Here is a 17,903-nt window from a genome sequence, read left to right on the forward strand (position 1 = left end):
GGACAGAGAAACACAAGAACTACAACTGACTTCAGCCACAGTCTAAGGGCGCTTTCACACTGGCAGTTTAGTGCGGACCGGGGCACGGTTCGCATGAAAAATCGCTAATGTGAACGCTGTCATCGGACCCGGGTGCGCACTAGAGTACCGAACCCGAGACTACCTGAAGGAGGTGGTCTGAGCTCGGTTGCTCCCGAACCGTGGTGCGGTTCGCGTTAATGTGCAAGCAACACGGACTCGGGTGCGCGCTTGTTCAGGAAGTATAGTATCCCGCGCATGCGTATCACTGTCGATATCATTGTTTCCTCACACACGACAACCATGAGTGGCAGGGGAACGTTGTGGGACACTGAAGAGGTGATGTCTCTCACTATGTTGTGCATAATAGCACCAAAAAAACCAACGCATTCTCATCCTTGGGCGTCATAACACTGACGCTTTTGACATTTCGTCTACATCGAACGCACATGGCACCCTTTAGCGTCAATATGAGACGCACAGAGCTTTGTTCGGTGATGGGTAGGTTTAGGTGTAGTGTAGGGATAGGGTTAGACCGCTAGGAGGCGCCTTCTGGCCCATTTCTATCTGCGTCTCATATTGACGCTAAAGGGTGCCATGTGCGTTCGATGTAGACGAAATGTCAAAAGCGTCAATATATGACGCCTTGGGATGAGAACGGGCTGAAAAAAACAGACAAATTACAGCTATGCTCAGTCGAGTTGTATTATCCATGCATTTTCCGTGTGCGTTTGCGATGACGTAAGATCACTGCAAACGCACCTGGGTTCGATACAACTAATTGAGTGTGAAACCAGACCAACGCTGCGGGGGGCGCCGGGAACGAGCGCACTCGGGTTCGGACCGCAGCAAACGAACCCAGTGGAAAAACGCCCTTAGATTAAATCAACTCATTCACCGATCAGTCTATGCAGCTCCGGTTCAATTCGAAAAAGCCTTAAATCTGTGAAGATCTCAGCAGAGGAGGATTAAACAACTCCACAAACAGCATTACCAGCTTCACTTATTACTAACCAGACTGACTTTATTTCTGGCAGACGTCTACAGAATTTATTGTTGAGAGTTGATATTGATGTTTTAGTGATCCAAAAAAGTATGCCACCATTATGGTGTTCACTATTTGCTTTAGTTGGGCTTGTGACCCATTTGTTTTTCTAAACCAAGCTTCTTTTAAGCGTTTGCAATAGTGTTTTATGAGAAACATTTGGGACATTGCTGAAGAGAAGGTTAAAAATGCAAATCAACTTTTCTGCTTGTGAGACTTATGAATAAACATCATAAAATGATCTTTGCTTACTTTCAAATTTCACTTTTTTTTTAGTTTAGTTATTTATAAATTATAGTTTTTTATTAAACATTTGACAACACTTAGGGCTTTTTCACACCTGAAAGTCTGCACCAAGGTCCAAACCAAAGTTCATGTTTTGATACATTGTATACATTCGGTTAGTTTTGGTTTGGTTTCACATTGCAATTATGAGAGCGCACAAAAAAAAAAACTTTACATGACGTAATTGTGTCCTGTTGTCATCTATATAAACTGCATCTTGACATTGATTGGTTTGTAAACGGACGTGCGTCTGACGTCAGCGTGTTGTCAATTCGGCGGGTAACTTTGAAAGAATGAATGGAAGAAACGCTGTAGGAAGGACTGACAGATCTGCACATAAATATTCTTCTTCAGTTGTTTAGGCTACGCGGGAACCACCGGAACTTCCTGTAAATGGTCTGAAAGTCCGAACCATACAGAAAATGCTTTCACACTAGAAAAAAACCAAACCTTTGTTCAGTTTGATCTGGACCAAGACTACTTCTTTTCGTCTGACCAAATTTTGTCTGTTTGGTCCTGACCGTGGTCCGGGAGAGGTTTCACACCTATAATTTTGATTCGGACCAAACTGAAAAGTCCGAAAATCCGGACCAAACAAAGTAGGTATAAAAGGGCCCCAAGACATCAACACTTTATCATACAATCCTCAACAGCGGTGACAATAATTATCCATAGTGCAGTGCATGCTGGGGTTTGGTAATATGGTGATACCCAGCAGACATTGCAGCATAAAACACCATTGGTGAGATACATATGCTGATTCTTGATGTCTCTGTGTGTCTGTTTAAAACTGCAGATCAAAATATTTTTATGCAGTAGTTTCACATGCAGGTTTGGTAATGCAAAATCCTCAAATGACTTTAGATGCATTCAGGCCAGGTTACGATGATAATGTCATCATTTTAAAATAAAATAGCTAAAATTTGCTGATTACGACATTTTATATATTGCTGCAAAGTAAATCTAATATAAGAAGTTAAGGGTCAACAGCCCAACTAAAGCAGACTGATCTCCATAATGGTGGCATTGTATTTTTACCAATAAAACAAACATCTAAACCTCTATTAATTCTCAACAAAAACGTCTGTAGAAGGATGGAATAAACAAAATCAGTCTGGTTAGTAATAAGTGAAGCTGGTAATGCTGTTTGTGGAGTTGTTTAATCCTCCTCTGCTGAGATCTTCACAGATTGAATGTCTTCTTTTCTCTTCAGTGGATTTCATCTAAGACTGTGTCTGAAGTCAGTTGTATTGTGTTTCTCTTTCCTTCAGTGATTCTGCTTGTTAACAGCAGGTGTTCATCACTAATGCTCAATCATCACTTAATTAATCACTTAATTATCTCATTAAGCCTCTGTTAATTCTCAATACAAACTTTTGTAGACGTCTGCCAGAAATAAAATCAGTCTGGTTAGTAATAAGTGAAGCTGGTAATGCTGTTTGTGGAGTTGTTTAATCCTCCTCTGCTGAGATCTTCACAGATTTAATGTCTAACAAACACACTGTCACAGCGGCCAAAGAAGACAAAAGATATAATTAGAGTTAAGAGCCCATTATTGAAGACACCTGATGTTAACAAGCAGAATCACTGAAGGAGAAAAATCACAATTTTAGTCACCATTATGGAGATCAGTGTTTGCTTTAGTTGGGCAGTTGTCCTTTACATGTTTAACTTTATATTTTCTTTGGCTGCTGTAACTGAGTTATAACAGCCAGATGAACAAAGAGAAATGGTGAACAGGTGGTGTTGGTTATATTATAACATAATCATCATTAGAACTGAATCACTGAAATCATTTAGAGCCCAATCTCTGACTTAAATGTATATTGGTCATTACAGCATCACAGAATAATATCCAGATTTGTCAATATAATTACAATGATTTCTTAAAAGTTGTTCTGATAAATTTTTTTTTTAAAAATCTTTATTTAAGGCACACACAGATATCAAGAATCAGTGTATGAATCTCAACAATGGTGACAAAAAGAATATTCAATTAGGAAAAGGAAATAAGACAATTCAGATCATAATTTATTCATACCGCAATGCATGATGGGAGCCATGAATGAGTTTTGATTGGTGGCACCCAGAATGCACTGCAACATGCTTTATTATTGTCACCATTGTTGAGATTCACGGGCTGATTCTTGATGTCTGTGTGTCCAAATAAAATATTTTTTCAAAGTCTTTCGATCAAAACAACTTTTAAGAAATCTTTTGGATTATATTGAAAATGCTGAAAATAGTATACTGTAGAATCACAGGCTGCTGTAATCAACAAAGTAAACCTAACTCTCTAAATGAGTTTTGTGATTCAGGTCAAATGATGATTATGTCAAAACAATCTGGCAGTTATAACTCAGCAGTTATACCCAACACCACCTGACCAGTTTTTCTTGTTGTTCATCTGAGAGTTATAACTCAGATACAAAAGCCAAACTAAATCTAACGTTAATCATTTAAGGGTCAAGAGCCCAACTAAAGCAAACAATGATCACCCTAAGGGTGACTTAAAAAAAGAGAGATTTTTCTCCTTCAGTGATTCTGCTTGTTAACATCAAGTGTCTTCAATAATGGTCAATCATCACTCAATCAATCACTTAATTATCTCATTAACTTTAACACTCTTGAGTCTGGAGCCAAATAAACTCCCAGGAGAGTTAATTTAACACTGGAGTTTTTGCTGTGTGAGTTCATGGGTGGAATAAAAATATGGCAGGACTTTTACTTTCTGACCCCTGGACTTTCCACCTCTGGTTATTTTACCAGCATGTAAAACATTTATTTCTGTCAGCATGACATCAGAGCAAGGGGGACCGCACTAGGACACATTTCTAACCGGCATGCATCTCGCGGTGATCTCTGTGATCGGTTCTGCGCAGATTTTGCTCATCTCAAACAAGCCTATTTTTTCGGGAATCCCACGGGATGGGAAATGTCTGCGTGTGTGTTTGCATGGAGGATTTAAGTGAAATGTATTGTGTATGCATTGTTTAAGATGGCTTTCAGTTCAATAAAATAACAAAAAAACTACATTTTGGATTTTTATTCAACTAAGGTGAGCATGCTGTGAGCTATTGTATTTTTTACTGTAACTAAAGATTTTGCAAGTGGGAGGGAATAGGAGTCATTCTTCTGGGATTGGAACGGGACGGGATTTTACCCCAGTTTTTTTTGTGGGATTGGGATGGGACAGAACTTTTTTTTTTGTGGGAGTTGAACGGGAAAGGTTTGAAAATCCACTCCTGTGTCACCCTCTACTTCAGACTGAAGGCAGAAGGTCTGGACCAAGCGGCAACCTCCACGTTTCTCTCTTAAAGCCAAAACGGAAGTGACTTAAACTGCAGTTCATCAACTGGCCGCTAGAGAACAGCTCCAAAAGGGAGTCGATTCCATAAACCCCTCCATGTCAAAATGCCCAACTTTACAGCAGAAAAAAATATGTTTACAGTAGGGATGCACCGATACCAGTATCGGGTATCGGGCCGATACTGAGCTCATGTACTCGTACTCGTAAAAATGCCCCGATACCAACAACCGATACCAGGCAGCGTGTGTACGGTGTTTGTGTCCAGACAAAGAAACACTGACAACAGAAATTATAATGGGGATAAAAAAAGAAGGCTGTCTATGAGGTAAATATATCTTATTAGTGAAATATTAAACCGAATATAGTAACGCCTGTGGTGCGTGAGCTGATAAGAGAAAAACACGCAGTGGATTGAGCGCGCAAGCGGCACAGACTGGAGCGCGCAAGCGGCACAGACTGGAGCTGGTCGAGCGCATCAGACATCAGTGGAAAGTTTGTAGTTCAAGTCAAGTCAAGTTTATTTGTATAGCGCTTTTCACAATACAGATTGTATCAAAGCAGCTTCACAGTGTTAAATTAAAATAATACAACAAAGTTTGTTTCAAGAGGAATTTATTGATTGATAAAATTAAATTAAATATCCCCAAAATATCCCCAACTGAGCAAGCCAAAGGCAACACGTTCAGTCGGATGTCAATGGCAAAGAAAGTAAAACGAGGCATGTAGCTTATTAACGTTAACTGACCAGAGAGAGAGAGAGAGAGAGAGAGAGAGAGAGAGAGAGAGAGAGAGAGAGAGAACTTCTGTTGAATGCTCTTGATTGCTGATCGTTCACTCAGCACGTGTTATTTGGATTAAAACTAAATCGTATATGTAAGTAAAACATGAACTGTTACCTTATTTATGTTTAACGAGTGGTTGCCTACATTATTACAGGACATTTGCAGGTCAAGAAGTTACATGAACTTCAAACATCCAAAGCGCGCGCCCCGAAAACCATCACCTCAGACAGCGCGCGATACTGAATGGAAGTCTTTCACGTCTTGTGCTTGTACGGATGAATTCATTTTTCACTGTTGGCGAGTATCCTAGTAAACAAAGTCTGTTATATCTCAAGTGAACGTAGACAGTAAATTGTCTCTGGTATAATTCAAATGGGGTCCGTGCGTTCGGTCTTAAAGGTGCAGCAGTTTAATTAATCTGCTGCTGTGTTTTAATGTTAATCAAACAAAGGACAAATAAATTACTCACTGCTCTTGACTAAATAGGCTACCTTTTTTTAACTTTACAAAAAGATCCATCTATATTTAATTTATACAGTAATGAATATGCAGTGCATTAAATATATAGTTGATGAACAAATTAAGTTTAAATTTAATAAACAACTAATATGATTGATATGCTTTTGGTTTCTCTACCAATACATTTAAAAAATTACAAATGCATGAATTAAAAATTAATTGAAAATTATAAATACAGGTATCGGTTACGGTATCGGTATCGGCGAGTACCAAAAATGAAAGTATCGGTATCGGACTCAGTCTGAAAAAAGTGGTATCGGTGCATCCCTAGTTTACAGCCTGGTACAAAAAGTGGTTTTGGTCTATATAGATAATTATGCCCTTCATGACAACTGTGAGGGGGGTGAATGTTTTTATAGCTCATTCGTTTAAATTATATTAAGCCTTAAAGTTCTGCATAATTAAGGGCGTGGCCAATTGAGTGACAGTTTATGTAATACAGTGCAGTGATGTTTGTCTTACTTGGCTTCAATGTCGACTGTCAGGCTCTCGTCACCCACATAGAAGAATGACTTACTGGGTCTTAATCTGACTCCAAATGTTGGCGGCACTATAAACCAAACCAGAGAAAAGACACAAATAAATAAATACATTATCTTAGTTTTTATTGCATTTACACAACACACATCTTGTTGACACACATCTTACCATATTCTTTGACCTCAAAGTCTGCAGTAAACGTCTTCTGAGGAGTGGTTGTGTACCGAGTGACAACCTTCCAGATCCCAAGACTGAAACAAAAACATTTCAAACATTTTTAAATAAGCATTATACAACAGATCAAATGAATCTTATAACACAGATCACATCTATGAGTATTGTGTAGACAAATCATTGAATCATTAAATAAAGTTCACTCAGGTTGAATATCTTCAGTCAGCGTTTCACACACCTGGCAACCTCAGGAATGGCGTAGCTTCCAGACTTCATCCCTTTCACTGGATAGATCTTCTCTGATGAAACTGTGATGCCTTGTGGATTCTTCAGAAACACAGAAATCAGCATTAACACTGTGTGTTTACTGAGATCAGCAGTGCAATGATGCTCATTACAGCTGAAATATGTGTGTGTGTGTGTGTGTGTGTGTGTGTGTGTGTGTGTGTGTGTGTGTGTGTGTGTGTGTGTGTGTGTGTGTGTGTGTGTGTGTGTGTGTGTGTGTGTGTGTGTGTGTGTGTGTGTAATAACAGTGTGCACTTATATAAGTGTGTACCATGATCTCCACCGTGACTCCAGTCTGACTGAGTGGTTTCATGTTGGGCGTCAGAGAGAAAATCCTGTATTGAACTGCAAAAGAGGTCAAAGCAAAAAACTGAAATATGAGTTCTGATGTGTTTTACTCCGATTCAAACCCTGAATACATGCAACAGTCACTGTAATAATAAATATGATTATGTCATATACATATAGCACATAATCGTACCTGTGCTAGCAGGCGTGTAGATGGGCTTGTCTGTCTGTACAAATATGTATCCAGACTGGAATGAGACCATGACCACTTTCTCCAGGATTTTGGATGGAAACTGAGCTTGTAGATACACATACACAGCAAAATCCCCAGTGTTAAATTAACACTCATCAGTGTTTATATGTGTCCACACTACAGGGTGTTAAAAATTAACACTGAAGCAGTGTTGAAGTTAATGAGATAATTAAGTTAACACTGAAGCAGTGTTGAAGTTAATGCGATAATTAAGTGATTAATTAAGTGATGATTGGCCATTAGTGGTGACACCTGATGTTAATAAAAAGAATCATTGACGGAAAGAGAAAAAACAATAACAGAAAAAAGAGAAACACAAGAACTACTGACTTCGAGTCATTACACATTGTTGCACTTATTATTACCAGTTTGACTTTATTTCTGTCATACATCGACAAAAGTTCTTGAGATTCAACAGAAGTTTAGACGGTAATGTTTTATGGAAGTTTTCTTTTCAAGTTACCATTTTGGTGGTCAGTGTTTGCTTTAGTTGGGCTCTTGACACTTTACATGTTTTAATATATGTTTTTCTCTGGTTGCTACAACTCTGTGTTTATAAAGCACATTTGTTACTGCAAGAGAAAACATGACCTGCTCACAATATGTTTTGATGATAAAAACATTATCATGTAGTGTCCTGATTCACTGATGTCATTCAGAGTCTAAATCTTTGACTATATTCTTGATGTCTTGTTTTAGTATTGGTGATTGTAGCTCTGAGATTCTATAGTTTGAAATCCAACAGCAATATCAAAAATTTTGAAAATACTTTGAGCAAAGAAGTTATTGTGTTGAAACACACAGACATCAAGAATCAGCATATGAATCTCAACAATGGTGACAATAAACAAACTAGTGACGAACAGATCAACTCTGAACATCACAAAAAAAGCTACTAAAGTCAGAACAAAACAATAGCAAAATAAAAGCCAACAGAAAAAACAATGAAAATTAAAGGACAATTCAGCTGCATAATTTATTCATGCTGCAATGCATGATGTCAGCCATTGATGCGTTCTGATTGGTGGCTCCCATCATGCACTGCAACATGAAGCATTTGTTTGATTGTCACCATTGTTGAGATTCATATGTAGATTCTTGATGTCTGTGTGTGATTTCAAATCCTTCAGATCTTTAAAACATTGCTAGAAGTAACTACTGTAGTGAAAAATTAATAAAAACATGTGAATAATCAGTTTATAATGCTGGGTGACATCATTGAATCAGGTCACTAGTAATTTCATCATTGAAACATAACCAGGGCTGCATTTCCAAAAGCATCTTAAACTTAACTTGATTGCAGACCAACTGCAACATATGGTCTATACGATCAAATTAGGCTTGCGATGTTTTCAGGAAACACAGCCCAAATCATAGTTTCTCTTGCTACAACACATATGCTCTATAAGCACAGAGTTGGAGCAGCCAGAGAAATATTAATGTTAAAAAGTAAAGGGTCAAGAGCCCAACTAAAGCAACCACTGGTCACCATAATGGTGACATGAAACGAAACATTCCATAAAACATTACCATCTAAACGTCTGTTAAATCTAAATAAGAACGTGTGTAGATGTATGACAGAAATAAAGTCAAACTGGTAAAATAATAAGTGCAATAATGGCTCGAAGTCAGTAGTTCTTGTGTTTCTCTTTTTTCTGTTCTTGTTTCTCTTTCCTTCAGTGAGTCTGCTTGTTATCATCAGGTGTCACCACTAATGGCCAATCATCACTTAATTAATCACTTAATTATCTCATTAACTTCAACACTGCTTCAGTGTTAACTTAATTAACTCATTAACTTCAACACTGCTTCAGTGTTAATTTTTAACACCCTGTAGTGTGGACACATATAAACACTGAGGAGTGTTAATTTAACACTGGGGATTTTGCTGTGTACTGCTTCTCCAGAGGATCATCAGAGAAGAAGTTCTGATCATCAGGGATCTAGAGAACAGATAATCATCAGCCTAAATGATATCTGATGATAAATTAATCAGAATTAAACATCACTGCACTGTAATCATGTAGCTCTCACCTTTATATCTGTAAGGATCTGGAAATTGTTTTCTGCAGTCAGTGTCACTGCTTTGGACAGTATCTCCCTGTCTTTCTTTGGGAAGTTCTTCACTGAGATCCTCACGTTCAGGTTTCCTCCAAAGTAATCCTGAGCCTCCACAAACACGTTCTCTGAGGAACCCACTCTCAGCAAATTAGGAGCTGACAGAACAAACCTGAGGAGATCAAATCACAGCGTTTGAAATCTTAAAAACTGATTATTAGTAACTCTATGAGCAAACGGTGTGTTTAATACTCACAGCGGGTCACACAGTGTGAGGAGGGGTGAGGAGAGAAGAACAACAGTCAGACACAGCAGCTTCACGTCCATCATGTCTCTGTGTGTGTGTGTGTGTGTGTGTGTGTGTGTGTGTGTGTGTGTGTGTGTGTGTGTGTGTGTGTGTGTGTGTGTGTGTGTGTGTGTGTGTCTCTTTCTGCGTGAAACTGAAAACCAAAAAAAAAAAAAAAACCTTGAAATTTAAACAATCTCCTCTCCCTTTCCTCCCTACAAAATGGTTTAGTCCTTTTGTTATTTTTTTTTATTTTTATTTTTTATTTTTTTATAACTTTATTGAGTTTTTCTCATCACAATAAACAATGAAGACGTTTGCCAAAGAAGAAAAATGACATTCTCAAAATGTACAATATAAATCTTATTATATTATAAACTAAGAGTCACACCTCCTGCAAATCATCTGAAAAGACATTTTCTATACTGTTCACATGACAAGGGAGAACGAACTAGATTGAAAGAACTCAAAACAATAAAAATAAACTAAAACAAAATAAATAACATAACAAACCAAATAAGAGGGACTCATCTCATCTGAAGTGTTATTAAACTCTTATGCAGTTTTTTAGCCTGGGCATTCTCAACCTTTATAAGACAGTTTTGAAACAACAAAAGTTCATTTTTAAGTGCAGACCATGTGGGGGAGGACTTAGCAAATCGACATTTATGTATATAATATTTTGTTGCTATAATTAGATTATTGACCAAAAACTCATCATTTTTATTTTGTAGGATTACACCCATCTGAATGTTTTGATATGAAAAGAAATCTATGTTTATAGACCTGGAGGACAACAGGTTGTGAAGAGATTTCCATAAATTCTGAGCCGGTTGACATTCATAAAACAGGTGTTCAGTTGTTTCAACATTAATGTTGCAGATATGACAACTGTCTACCTCAAACTTGAATCTTTTCTTTACAAACTCATTAGAGGGATATATATTATTTATTGTTTTAAAATGTACTTCCTTAAATTTAGGGAGAATTGGATATTTTAGGAATTTTGTTCTAATTGAAGATATTTCAGATTTGTTATAACCAAGAAAGAAGAGAGTGCTTCTTGTTCTACCCGGGTACAAAATGTTAACAAGAGTTTGCTTAAGGAATTTATTATTACATTTTGTATCTACCAGGTCCAAATAATCGATTTTAATTTTGTGTAGTCTTGGTGATGCAATGTTCAAAAGATTATTCTTTATTGCTTGAATAAGGACCTTTGGAATGTTCTGTGTTACTTTGTTGTAATCCACAATTGAGCAGTTAATATTATATTTAGAATTAAATTCCTCCAATTCAAGAATATTACCATTTTCATCCAATATATGAACAATTGACCATATTTGTTTTTCCCACCAGTCTTTCAGAAACATAGATTTCCTTCTACACAATATAACTCTGTTGTTCCATAATGGAACATTGTGGGGACTGAAGTTATGTTTGAACATCAGTTTCCACTGTAACAAAACCTGTTGATGAAAAGTTGAAAGTTTTATAGGCAATTTAGATATTTCAAAGTCACATGTTATTAAAAATGTAATACCTCCCACTTTATCAAAGATATATGCCGGTAAGGAGAACCATATCTCTTCGCCATTCCTCAAAAAGGATTGGAGCCATTTAATTTTCAATATTCCATTCATAATTTCAAAGTCGATTGCCTTTATGCCCCCTTCCTCATAATTTTTCAACAGATCCCCTTTTCTAATGTAGTGATGTTTATTTTTCCAAATAAAATTAAAATTGATTCTATTAATTTCTTTAATTAACTTTGGAGAAATAGCAAGAGAGTAGGATGGATATATCAGTCTGGAAATAGATTCAATCTTGGTCAACATCGTTCTTCCAAATAATGTTAAATCTCTTTGTAGCCAACTGTTTAAAATTTTTCCACATTTATCAATATTATCTTTGATATTCTTTTTTTCACTTGTATCTGAGGATTTGGTAATCCAAATACCTAGATATCTAATGTCATTTTTGACTGGTATATTATATAGTGAGGATTCAGAGCAGTTATGAATGCTCATCAGTTCACATTTACTCAGATTCAGATATAAGCCCGATGCTAGTGAAAACCGCTCTATTACTTTTACAGCCTCTGGTATTTGTTCCTTATTTTGTAAAAACAGAGTTGTATCGTCAGCGAGCTGACTTATGAGTAACTTGTGGTTGTTTATCTCTAAACCTTTAATATTAGAATTTTTGACCGCAATTGCTAGTAGTTCAGTCACTGCAATGAATAAAAGAGGAGAAATACTACAGCCCTGTCTTATTCCTCGTTCAACCTTAAATCTAGGACATGTACCTTCTGAGAGGGAAACACAGCTATTAATATCCGTATGCAACATAGTGATCATATCAAGAAACTTATTTCCAAAGCCAAAGTGTCTCAGTGTGTTAACAATAAATAAATGTTCCACTGAATCGAATGCTTTATGGAAATCCAAAAAAAAGATAAAACCATCTTCCTTAATTAAATAATTATAATCAATGAGATCCAGGACCAGGCGGATGTTATTATGGATGGATCTTCCTTTAAGAAAACCAGATTGTGTTGGGCTGATTAATTTAGATATACCCGTCTTTAATCTTGCTGCCAAAACTGTTGTTAGAATCTTGTAGTCTGTATTCAACAGTGTAATAGGTCTTAAATTGCTTAATATTTTCTTATTTTTTCCAGGTTTTGGAATCAATTTTATTATACCTTGTTTCATAGTTTGCATCAGTTCTTTTTGATTAATACATTCATATATAGCCTGAAACAATAGGTATTTTAAGTCTTCCCAAAAGTGTTTATAAAAATTAGATGTAATACCGTCTGGTCCTGGCGAACGATCAGAAGCCATTTTTTTAATAGCATAGTCAAATTCTACAATTCTTAGTTCCTTATCACAAACTTCTTTAAAATTTTCATCAATAACAGGAATCAAGTTGTTAATTTTATCAAAAAAAGATGAGGCATCTTGTTCTGAGTAGGAAGATTTATAAAGATTCCTATAAAAATTGAAAACTTCTTTTTCAATGCGTTTGGGTTCTGTACATTCCTCTCCATCAACTGTTAGACTACAAATCGAATTATATTCTTGTCTGCGTTTTTCTAATTTGCAGAAGTATGCAGTATTCTTTTCTCCTTCTTCAATCCACCGGGCCCTGGATCTAATATATGCACCTTTAGCTTTATCTATATACATTCTATCCAATTTGGATTGCAAATTACTTATTTTTTCTTTGTCCTCTTCACTCCAATCTGATTTACTATAAAGTGTCATGAGTTCTTTAACCACTGTTACTTCTTGAGCTCTCTTTTCTTTATTCACTTTTTTACCAAACGTTATTGAATACTTTCTAATACTAAATTTCAGAAATTCCCATTTTCGTATATATGTGTCTAGTGTATTGTCATTTTTTATATCAAAAATAATTTTTTTAATGGAATGACAAAACTCTGAGTTTTTTAGTAACTGAGAGTTAAATTTCCAATAATCTTTTGGTTTGTTAGTTTTATTACTGTTTCGGATTTTCAGGTTAATAATACAATGATCACTTAAAGGACAGTTAGCAATTTCTGTTTCTGTGACATGATCTGATATTGAGTTTGCTATCAACCAATAATCAATTCGTGATTTGTTTTGACCATTAGGTTTATGCCAGGTAAACTGCACTGTTAGACCTTACCGGGTTTTTTTACAGTAAAATACTGGCAACACTGTTGCCAGTAATTTACTGTTAATTGTGCAGTTCTTTACTGTAATCTACAGTATGTTACTGTGAAATGCACTAAAACTCGAGTTAACTAATTTCACTTGCAGAAACCTTAAATTGACCAACTGTCATTTAAATGTATTAAACTAAAATGTATAATGCATTAATAACGTGAGCAAAGTATTACTGTGAACTTATTTCATTTGAAACCACAACAAAACTTTTGTAAATAAAGAGATTTCCACTGGACCAGCAACTACACAGTCACCGCCTGTAAAATAAAGCAACATGCAGCATATCATCAATGTTTCTATGTCTTCTCCTGGACTGAAGCACAGGCTCTACTCTTCTGCACAATGGTGACCCAAAAAACGAAATTTTACAGTAAACTACTGGCAACAGTGTTGCCAGTATAAACCTGTTTTATAACTTACAGTTTATTACTGTTAAAATACATTTTGTGGGTGTGTCTTTTTATCTTACACTGTTAACCCTTTCAACCCCACAGGGAAATCCACACTACAAAGAGTAAAAAGTAACATTGAGACAGTGTTGCAGTGAGATAATTAAGAGAATATGTAAGTGATTGTTGAGCATTAGTGATGAACACCTGCTGTTAATAAGCAGAATCACTGAAGAAAAGAGAAACACAAGAACAGAAAATAGAGAAACACAATAACTACGACTGACTTCCAGCCATTACACATTATTATACTTATTATTAACCAGTATGACTTTATTTCTGTCATACAGAAGTTGTTATTGAAAATGTTTGCTTGAAGTTACCATTATAGAGATCAGTGCTTGCTTTAGTTGGGATGCTGATGCTAAAACATTTGTTTTTCTTTTGTTGCTTGAGCTGTGTTTTTGCAAGTCACACACTTGTGCACACAGTTTATGAATGATTGCGGTTGTAATGCTTATGATGACAAAATCATCATATTGCCTGTTCATTCACTAAGGAATTAATTCTTATTCATTCAGTGTTTTATCCTTGATCAAAAGTGTTACATTAGCACCACTGTGAAACTACAGCAATAAATTGCTATGACTCTTTTTTTTAACACATCATGCATAAACCAAAAAAAAAACAGCGCTACACTATGTTTTAGAAACACAGAGATATCACAATTTAGCACATTAATCTCAACAATGGTGGCAATATTTTTTTTTATATTTTTATTATTATTCATGCAGCAGTGCATGCTGGGAGCTTTATATTATCCTGGAACCCAGCATACATTGCGACATGAAACTTTTCACCATTGTTGAGATTCATGTGCTGATTGTTGATATCTGTGTGTGTCTGAGCCAAGCAGGAGTAAAATAAAATTGAATGCACTATATGATTGTTATTTTTCAGAAGACCTGATTACAGAAATATTGATTTCATTTTGTAGATACACAGATTTATGCTAAATATGACATACCTATAATTTCAATGAATATATACAGGAAAAATCAGAAAATCAGATAGTCCAAGATGATTGTAACATCATCACAAAAGAATAAAAACACCTGATCATCTTCCTCTTGACTTTTTCTTGTCATAACAAAGGTGTTTTATAAACTCACTGTTACAGCAGCCAGAGAGAGATGAAAGGTAAGAATTCAAGGGACAAGAGACCAACTAAAGCAAATACTGATCTCCATTATGGTGACAACAAACTTTATTATTAACTAAATCTCTGTTAATTCTCAACAAGAACTTTTGTACATGTATGAAATAAATAATCGTAAACTGGTTTGTAAACTGGTTTCACACTCAGTGTTACTGGAAGTCAGTTGTAGTTCTTGTGTTTCTCTTTTTTCTGTTCTTTTTTCTCTGTCCTTCAGTGATTCTGCTTATCAGGTGTTCATCAGTGTCTCAATTCACTCTCTTCTTTTCATTCACTCTGTCAACGGGACTATATTAGTGAACTAATGTAGGGAATAGTGAATGAGGGTATAGGGTGTGATTGGGAAAACAGCCTCTGAGTGTCGATTTTGAGCACTGTTCATTTACAGTATATTCCTGTAGGCTATTTTTGTTTTCTACGGTATATTACTGTTTTAATGGAAAATAGTATGATACTGTCAGAATTACGCCTTTTTTTACAGCAAGGGTTAACAGTGTGTTTCACCCCACTATGTAAACTTCTCCAGATGTCTATCAATTGGTTATTATTAGCAAAAGCTTCCAAAATTGGGTTTCTATGTTCACTCAATAACTTGGAAGGCCATCTATCCATCCACTCATCAGGAGTTAAATTGAAATCCCCTCCAACAATAATATGATCTGTGGGGAATTTTGCTTTTAGTTCTATGATAACTTCTGATATTTGATGTAACAGATTTTTATTCTTGTTATCGTTGTTATAACCATATATGTTAATCAGAATAACAAGATTAGCATCAATTTCCAAAACACAGGCTACCCAGTGTCCCTCCTTGTCTGCTTTTTCACCCAGAATCTTACCAGGGCATCTGTTGAAACATATGGCAACTCCAGCCGACCGATTTGTCCCATGACTGAAGAGAATTTTATCTCCCCATTGTTGTGACCAAAACTTAACATCAGATATATCAGAGTGAGTCTCTTGAAGAAAAGTGCAATGTGCTTGTTGCCCTTTGCAAAACAAAAAGACAGCTTTTCGCTTAACTGAGTCTTTAAGTCCCCTTGTATTAAAGGAAATAAAAGAAAAGTCAGTATTTAACTGAAATACAGAACACATGAACAAATGAACTTTTTGTGAGAAAAAAATAAAATAAAATAAAAAGTAGGGAGGTGGAGTAAAACCGTTGAGGTAGAAGTCCCATCACCCGAACTGATCCACTATATATTCATTTCAAGCTCTAGTTTCAGCCCCTAACTTAAGTGTCCTCCATAATACGCTTGCCTTCGATGAATCCAAATGGGCCCCTGAAGCCTGCAGCCTTTCCTTCCTTTCTAGCCTGGTCGATTTTGGGCCAGAGAGCCTGTCTGGAACGCCAGTCCTCTTGAGTCAGATCTTCAGTAAAGCGAATCCCCTCTTCTTTGCAGATTGGAGAAGTTTTTGTTCGCCTCCAGATGTCATCTCTCACTGCTCGTCGCACAAATAAAATGATTATTTGTCGTTGCCGGTTGTCCATCCTTCTTCCCACTCTGTGGACAACGTCGACCGCCTTATCCATCTTTACCGCCAGGTCCGGTGCAATCCTGCGAAGAAGCTCCACCACCTCCGTTCTTATGTTTTCATTAGCCGTTTCTTTTTTCCCTTTGATGCGCAGGCACCACCGTCTTTTGTATCTGTCATTGTTCAATACCTGACCCCTCATGTCTTCATTTTCTTTAGTCAGTGTCTCCACTTTCATTTCCAGGTGTTTTATTTTCGTTTTACACTCTTTTAGCTCTTCTGTGTTGAACTGCACCGATTTAGCAATAGAAGCTAGCATGGAGCTGTGCTGTTGCAACTGCGTGCTAAATTCTTCCATGCGGTCGTCTACACGTTGACCGAGAGAGTTGATAGCATTCAGTATGGTCTCGGTGTTTGTTTCTTCCTGAGACATACCTTTCGTTTTCTTCTCCAGGTGTGTTTTTTCGGGGGTTTCCGCTGGAGTTGTCGGCCCTCGTTTGTTCTTGCTAACGTTAGTCATATCTGCATAGTCGTGTACACTCGTCTTCATACAGCTTTCAAATGGGAGACTTTTTTGCGCCGGAGACTTTCCGCTGTTGTGTTTCTTCATTTTCGTGCTGAGAACTGGACAAATGGCAGTTAATAGTGGATATGTATTTTTTAATTAACTATAACATCGGGACTTCCCGAGGAGCTCAGTGAGATGCGACTGCACGGACCGCCATCTTACCGGAATCCCTCGTCCTTTTGTTATTAATCACTTCAGTTCAGTCAGCGGATTACCCAATAAAATCTCAAGTCCCACCCTAGCTAGTGAAATAGAACCAATCAGAGTTCAGGCTGATCCGAGAACAGCTGAAGTTAGAAGTAAGCAGTGGAAGTGAGACTGAACTGACTGAAAATGTCGGGGAAAAAATGTGGGTACGTCATAAAAATAAGGAGAGGGGAAAAGAAAAAAGAAAAAAGATGGAGAGGAAGGCCAGAGAACTGCTAAATCAGTCTATCAAAACAAGATATTTAACAAGACAGGTTAGTGCACTGTATGGATGTCAATGTGATGGGATATCGTGCCCTGATCATTTCGCTGCCAGATTTACTTTCACGGGAATATGACACTAACAATGGCGCGGGGGGTTACGCGATACGACCGGAAACACTTTCACTTTCACTATTAAAGGGACAGTACCTTCACAATGCCCTAGTGACAGTCTACAAGATTACACCACAATTAAAATGTTACAAATTAATTAAGTGGCTAAAATGATCTACCACAGTAACACATTGCACATTTAGCATACTGTCAAAGCTAAAAAGACTGGC

The 17,903-nt window shown here is 36.7% G+C and overlaps 2 protein-coding genes across 3 annotated transcripts in view; both read right to left on the minus strand.

The window, feature by feature from the left end:
- LOC309493862 (complement C3-like) overlaps window positions 1–7,496 on the minus strand; it is a 217,148-nt gene extending 209,652 nt beyond the window's left edge. For both annotated transcript variants that reach the window (XM_082163135.1, XM_082163136.1), the window contains exons 1-5: window positions 7,380–7,496; window positions 7,170–7,243; window positions 6,852–6,940; window positions 6,608–6,690; window positions 6,422–6,509 (exon numbers count right to left, since the gene is read on the minus strand). In XM_082163135.1, coding sequence (XP_082019261.1) covers window positions 6,422–6,509; window positions 6,608–6,690; window positions 6,852–6,940; window positions 7,170–7,243; window positions 7,380–7,449 — 404 coding nt within the window. In that variant the 5' untranslated portion in view covers window positions 7,450–7,496. The remainder of the gene's footprint in view (window positions 1–6,421; window positions 6,510–6,607; window positions 6,691–6,851; window positions 6,941–7,169; window positions 7,244–7,379) is intronic.
- Window positions 7,497–9,304: 1,808 nt separating this feature from the next.
- On the minus strand, window positions 9,305–9,929 carry LOC309494720 (complement C3-like; the record flags this gene model as incomplete). The annotated part of the gene is made up of 3 exons (XM_082164131.1): window positions 9,754–9,929; window positions 9,474–9,669; window positions 9,305–9,382 (listed from the first exon to the last, which is right to left on the minus strand). The coding sequence occupies exons 1-3, from the start codon at window positions 9,825–9,827 to the stop codon at window positions 9,305–9,307; spliced, it is 348 nt and encodes a 115-aa protein (XP_082020257.1). The 5' UTR covers window positions 9,828–9,929.
- Between the last annotated feature and the right edge of the window lie 7,974 nt (window positions 9,930–17,903).

This window comes from Leuciscus leuciscus (genome assembly GCF_965113295.1).
Source record: "Leuciscus leuciscus genome assembly, chromosome: 3".
NCBI lineage: Eukaryota > Metazoa > Chordata > Actinopteri > Cypriniformes > Leuciscidae > Leuciscus > Leuciscus leuciscus.